General features: G+C 38.0%; 1 protein-coding gene across 1 annotated transcript in view; it reads right to left on the bottom strand.

The window, feature by feature from the left end:
* Nucleotides 1–7,500, bottom strand: part of LOC143026514 (uncharacterized) — a 50,642-nt gene that overhangs the window by 40,310 nt on the left and 2,832 nt on the right. The window contains exons 2-5 of the mRNA XM_076187049.1: nt 5,624–5,781; nt 3,719–3,915; nt 3,040–3,231; nt 1,459–1,557 (exon numbers count right to left, since the gene is read on the bottom strand). Of these exons, the coding sequence (XP_076043164.1) occupies nt 1,459–1,557; nt 3,040–3,231; nt 3,719–3,915; nt 5,624–5,750 (615 nt within the window). The 5' untranslated portion in view covers nt 5,751–5,781. The remainder of the gene's footprint in view (nt 1–1,458; nt 1,558–3,039; nt 3,232–3,718; nt 3,916–5,623; nt 5,782–7,500) is intronic.

Below are 7,500 nucleotides of genomic sequence, written 5' to 3'. Positions count from 1 at the left end.
TAAATTAGATTAATCTATTGGAAATAAAACCAAGTGAAGTGGAGAAATGTGGTTGAAAACTACATAGAAGAAAGTAGACGTGGAATAGGTAAGAAAAGACGAATTGTACTGAAATATGAGAAGTTTAGGGAGGTAAGATGTATCAAGGAGTGTTTGCTAAATATAATATATACCATTGCAGGCGTATGGGGGGTAGGATGCATGGTGCAGATATTCAGAAGGAAAAAAAAATGTATGACTTGTAGATCTGGTAAATTTGGGAAAACATGAATAGAACAAATGAGATTATGTATAGAAATGATAAAAAAAAAAAAAAAATGGGACAGCGACAAGAAGCTAGCAAACAAAGGGTAAATGTCGACAACAGGAAATGATATCTAATAAACTGAACAAAGATGTTTCAATAAGAATAGGAGCGACAGGTACTAAAACAAAATCAGATGTGAACTACGAATGCTTATGTTGTTCATAACAGTGGATGCGATGAGGGGTCTTGGAAACCTCGCCCCTTGCTTGAATACACAGCACAACCAAAGCCACCCAAATTCTTCCTATACAATCTAGCCTACGTGTATCGCGGTCATTGGAGATGGAGTTTGCCTTGCAGGAGTTGATTGGCTATCTTAGGACAATCAGTTTATTTGATGGTGATGTCGATGACTATTAACTATTATTGTTACCATTATTATTATTATTATTATTATTATTATTATTATTATTATTATTATTATTATTATTATTATTATTATTATTATTATTATTATTATTATTATTATTATTATTATTATTATTATTATTATTATTATTATTATTATTATTATTATTATTATTATTATTATTATTATTATTATCACCATCACCACAATCGTCATCACCACCATATCATCATTATGGTTATCATCATCACTGAATTTATTGGTAAACTTCTTAATTTGACACGGTAATTGTATGCAAGGAGGCAGGAAATTACGTTGAACTAGATAATGGCCCCATGTAGGGTGTGAGTGTGTGTTGGGGTGCTTCAAGACTATCACCCCGCTCTGTCCCTCACCCCTTCATGTTCAAGCTATTTTTGATTGATTGATTGCTTTATTTATTTATTTATTTATTTGCTCCATGCATGGCCATTGAAGAGTCTCATCCTGCTTGCCAATATTATTGTTTTGGTGGTGATTAGAAGAGAACAAATACGGAAAGGGACCACCCTGGTATTGTACCATGTCATTGACCATATTAACGCTTCTGTCTTTGGTCACATTATCGTACCGAGGTGCTGGATTCATAGAAGTAGTAAAGGAGAATTTTAAGGATGGAAGCAACAGAGCAAAAGGTTAGTAGAAAATAAAATCGAACACAATTTATATCCTTGAATGGAGATAAATCTCCAATCATAAAACTGCGGTGTGTGGCTCTCTCCCGGAGGGATGTCGTAAGCCAGTAGATCACATAGGTACTCACCCCAAGGAGTGTCTCGTCGTTGAGTTTGGAGCGCGCCATCAGGAGCTGTTTGAAGTGGAAGGGTAGGTCCTCGTCTAGGGATCGGATCCACAACTTGCGCTGCAGAAGGATGTATATATGTATGAGTGAGTGGAGAGAGACTATGTATAGATAATGCTGTGATGCAAAGTAGGGAGAGGTAGGGGGATGGTGGGGTTAGGAAGGGGGTTACGTGTGAATGATATTTTGACGCAGCCCGAAGGGATGTCTCCCCGTCTTCTCTCTTTTTCTGCATGAGAGGACGGAGAGGGGGGGTGTCACCGATTAAATGAAGCTGCCTTGCTGTGCGTGTGCTGTGTCCTACTACATTGCTTCTGACCCAGGGCAGTGGGCGGGATACAGGGATGACCCGTCATCCATGAGGAGCTAAGATGAGAGAAGGAAAGGGTGGTGGATGGGAGTTGAATGGGCGGGAATGAAATGGGCGGAAGTGGGTAATGCCTTTTGACTTGGCTACGTCCCTGGTAAGGGAGGTGTGTATATATATATATATATATATAATATATATATATATATATTATATATATATATATATATATATATATATATACATGTATATATATATTATATATGTATATATATGTATATGTATGTATATATATATATATATATATATATATATATATATATATATATATATATGTGTGTGTGTGTGTGTGTGTGTAAAATAGATACAACTTAGAAAACACGTTTTTAGAAAAATCTGAGTGCGAGAGGGACTTAGGAGTTCTGGTGAGTCCGGACCTTAAAACCAGGAAACAGTGCATTAGCGCCAGAAATAAAGCTAACAGACCATTAGGCTTCTTTGCTAGGACGGTAACGAATAGAAGTGCAGAGGTAATTATTAAACTCTATCTAGCGATAGTTAGACCCATCCTTGACTATGCGGTACAGTTTTGGTCTCCGTCCTACAAAATGGACATAAATTCAATAGAATCAGTACAGAGAGGAAGGACCAAAATGATATATGGACTCGGGAATTTGCCTTACGAAGAGAGGCTTAGGCACCTAAACTTACACTGTGGAAAGACGCAGAGTGCGGGGTGATCTGATAGAAGTGTTCAAGTGAATCAAAGGCTATAACAAGGGTGAAGCAAACAAGGTCATCATAATAAAACAACAGGGCAGGACTCGCAGTAATGGGTATAAACTGAACAAATTTAGATTTAAGAAGGAAATAGGCAAGAATTGGTTTACTAATAGGGTGGTCGATGAATGGAATAAACTTAGTAACCATGTAGTAAGCGCTGAAACTATCAGTTGTTTTAAAAAACGATTAGACAACTTTATGGATGGGGATGATAGGTGGTGATGGATACGGAGCTGCCTAGTGTAGGCCTTATGGTCTCTTGCAGTCTCCTTTATTCTTATGTTCTTATGTTATGTTCTTATATATATGTGTGTGTGTGTGTGTGTGTGTGTGTAAATACACAATATTAGGTTTATCTTTCTCAGTTAAATAGGGAATCCATCTACGTTGTTTCGATTGGCACATTAATTGAAGACAAAAGACCATCACCTGCTTATGTTCAATTGTCATACCTGAGAGGGCCTTGCGTGGGCGACACACGCCTTGATGAGCGTGGCGTTCCGACCGGAATGGCGAAGCATTTCGAAGGACCTTGGGTCTGGTTCTATGAGGTATCCTGTCCAGTTGAGGTTCTTCTCCAGGTACAGAGTCTGGCTCATGAATTCTCCGTCCACGGCTCCCACTTCCAGGAACTGACCCTTGGGCTGTGGGGAGGAAAAGAGTCGTTCTCAGAACGGCTGGGTTATATGAGGTCAGGAGGGATGGATGTGGCTGGGAAATGTACGCGTGTTTAGATCGGTGATGAATTCAGACTAAAGGTCAGGTTTAGGATTAAGAGTAATTAGAATGATGCCAATAAACTTATGGTTATTATTATTGTTTTTATTATTTTTATTTATTATTATTATTATTATTATTATTATTATTATTATTATTATTATTATTATCATTATTATTACGATTATTATTATTGTTATTATTATTATTATTATTATTATTATTATTATTATTATTATTATTATTATTATTATTATTATTATTATTATTATTATTATTATTATTATTATTTGTCGTTGTTTTTTACTCCTTTCTCTGTTGACTCTCATAATCAGGTGTCTCCCTTTATCATATTAAAAAAAATCTCGTCTCTAACCTGTACTTTTTATGCTCTCCCTCCTATACTCCACTCACCTGATTTTCCCAGATGCTTTTGAATTGTTCCTGCACCTTGTACCAGTCTAGGAGCTTCCTCCAAACGGGGAAATATATGTCAATGGGTTCTGTGTCTGGGTTGATTGGCGGATCCACCACAAGTTTTTCTTTGATCAAATCCAGGAAGTCAGCATCGTCGATCTTGGGTGGTCCCGCGAAGTATATATCTATGCAATCTGTGAAGGACTTTACACTTAGATCAGATTTCGAGGTTGTACGAAAAGGTTTGACCCTTGATGTGTGTGAGATGACAAAGGGATGTTCCATGGAAGTGTGTGTAATTGTGTAGTTAATGAGTGGAATAAACTTCCTGCAGAGGCAGTGCATTGTAGTTCAGAAGCTTTAAGATTAGTTTAGACAAACACCTAAGGAAGATGCTGTAATACCTGCCATTTATTTTATATTATTTATTTGTTTGTTTGTTATTATTTGTTTGCTTGTTCATTATTATTTCCTTGGTTATCATTTATTATCATTTATCTGTCAATTTATTATTATCTATTATTTACCTGTTTGTTTATTATCTAACTTTACTTATTTATTTATCTATCTATTAATTATTATTCATACTATTATAATTGTATTTATTTGTTTATTTATCATTATTATATATATTTTTTGCATCCGACCTAGTTAGGGACCAAAAGGTCTCCTGTCGGTATGGTCCTTTTTTGTAATCCTTTGTAATATGTGGTATGGATGAATTCATTGACTGCTTTTTAGAACTTAGCAGATGGGGACGTACCTGCAACAGCAACAGATGGGCAAGCACCATGTCCATCGCACTCATAATGGAATACCACTGTCCTCATCTGGAAAGGGACAGGCCCTTTCCAGATGAGGACAATCATATCCTTTTTTTTCCAGTCAGAGGGAAGGACACCGGGTAGCCAAACAGTAGAAAGCGCTGCATGCAATCCATGTGTTCCAGCACCTCCCCACTTACATTGCAGATGCCAGTTGCTTTTCCACCTTTAAACTTACATCCATGGATCATGGCATCACCTCTGTGTTTCAGCACCTCGCCCCTGACATTACAGATGCCAGTTGCTTTTCCACCCTTAAACTTACATCCATGGATCATGGCATCACCTCTGTGTTTCAGCACCTCCCCGCTTACATTACAGATGCCAGTTGCTTTTCCACCCTTAAACTTACATCCATGGATCATGGCATCACCTCTGTGTTTCAGCACCTGACCTCGCGGGCCGGATACGGCCCGTGGGGAATAGCATGGTCACCTTTCCTATAGTTCATCGGTGTGGCTCTCGTCTCTGAAACCCAAAATTCAGAGGGAGAGAACTGTTGGTGTTCCCGGCTCCAGAGCCATGGGGATCAAGACTTACTTCATGGCCAGTATGTTTATGCCAGTGTCCGCACTGAAGAAGTCGTATAAAAAGAAAAGAAAGAATTCCCGTATTGGACGCTGGTCGATTATAGAGTCAAACTTGGCATGGAACATCTTCACCAAGTACATTGCGCCTCGGTTAGACGGTTGGAGCACATACTGCATATACTAAAGCCCCAAATGTATCTTCTACAATGACAGGATGTAGTCAACTACCACTCTCCCTATCCCGAGGTGGCCCTTATTACTGTGGCCCAACCAGTTGTTACTGGTATCACCCCTGTCCGGTCTCCTCATTTCAGAGAGAACGACATATATACATATACGTTTACACACACACACACACACACACACACACACACACACACACACACACACACACACACACACACACACACACACACACACACACACAAACACACACACACACACACACACACACACACACACACACACACACACACACACACACACACACACACACACACACACACACACACACACACACACACACACACGAACATTAAGCCACACACCATTGCATTGGCCTCCGCTAAACATAGAGGCGAGATCTTCCTTATGGTAGGCTACATGGCGGATGAAGAACACCGCAGCAAAGAGGACGAGCAGGGCATTGAGGATCACGTTACACAACTGCAGCATCTCTGCAAGGTGGCAGCCGAAGGGACAGACACTGCAGGGGAACAAAACTACGTCAAAACTTTGCGTGTTAGTTGAAAGCACAAATACAAAAAACACAACAAGTCCAAGAACATAATTGTGCCTTGATCTATGTCCCATGACTGAGCATGGTCAAGTGCACTGTAATGAAACCTTTTTATCTAATTAAATTTAATTTGTGGGCTGTCTTATTATTCTTTGGTCAGAACTGGTAAGATGATTGATTTCTTCGAATCAAGCCACAGAAGTCGGGAATCTGGGATCAGATAGATTAGTTTTGGGGGCAAGCAATAGATGGCGCTTCACCAGACATTGCGACTCTTTGTTGTCGTGATGGCAGTGGCGAAGAAAGTAATGAATGGTCAGTTGTGATGGAGTGGTTAGGTCAATACTCAATGAGAGCGATTGCAGTAATGATGGTGAAGTTGGGTACTTGGATGATAATGTTCGTGATGATGATAGCGGTTATTCAACGCCAAACAATAAACGTTCAAAACCAATGTCAATATATATATATATATATATATATATATATATATATATATATATATATATATATATATATATATATATATATATATATATATATATATATGAGTGGTAAGGTGGTGAGTTTAAACACCAAGAATCCGTTGAAGTTTTATTACTGACGTTTCGTCCAACTAGGTCTGTCCGGAAAGTATCCAGCCATTATGAATATTTGCAGAACTGGCCCTGCAATCCTAACAGAGTTTGGTGGACACTGACAGAAAACCCTATTGCGTATTCCTGAGCGGCCATACTCCCATGTGACACCTCATTTACCCGCCAGATATAGTTCAGTAAAGATGTGTACTGTTTGACCGTCGCGTCTCCTGACCCGTGAGCAGAAGGAAATTCGTGCTGACAATTCACAGGACTTGCTTCAAGCTGGTACAAATGACTCAGATTTCATGAAACAAATAAAAACGGAGATAAATCGTAGGTCTACGGCTATCACACAGAAACAAAAGCTACTCGCTCAGTCATTGTCAATGCGATGGTCAAAGAGTACACATCTTCACTCAGCTATGGAGGGTAGATAAAGTGTCACATGGGAGTATGGTCACTCAGACATATGTAGTAGGGTCTTCTGCCAGTGTCCGCCAAATTCTGTTAGGATCGTACGACAAATTCTGCAAACATTCATAATGGATGGATACTTTCCGGACAGACCTTGTGTGTGTGTATATATATATATATATATATATATATATATATATATATATATATATACACACATATATATATATGTATATATATACATATATATATATATATATATATATATATATATATATATATATATATAAGGGAGCAGGTTCTCTTGTATGCACATAGAGTTGAAAACGACACCTTTCTCAATTCAACTTTTTTCTTATAAGGTTTTCCAAATTTTTTATTAATCTTCTTGCATTATGGGGGATGATCAGATATTTAATCACTTAATGTAGCAATGTGATCAATTTTTGACGTTTCGTCCTCAGGGGGACATAGTCAGAATTATAACTTTAACAATAAATTTACAATGGTAAAATATTACCAAAAATAAATGACACATGTTTTGACAACGACAACATTACATACGTAAGTACCCTACGTCGTATGTAATACGGTCTTTGTCAAAACGTGTGTAATTTATTTTTGGTAATATTTTACTATTGTAAATTCATCGTTACAGTTGTAATTCTGACGATATCACTCTGAGGATGAA

This window comes from Oratosquilla oratoria, chromosome 1, assembly GCF_046742065.1.
Source record: "Oratosquilla oratoria isolate Oo_2021 chromosome 1, ASM4674206v1, whole genome shotgun sequence".
Lineage (NCBI taxonomy): Eukaryota > Metazoa > Arthropoda > Malacostraca > Stomatopoda > Squillidae > Oratosquilla > Oratosquilla oratoria.
The sequence above is the reverse complement of the archived record's forward strand: the minus strand, read 5'-3'. Positions and strand labels throughout refer to the sequence as shown.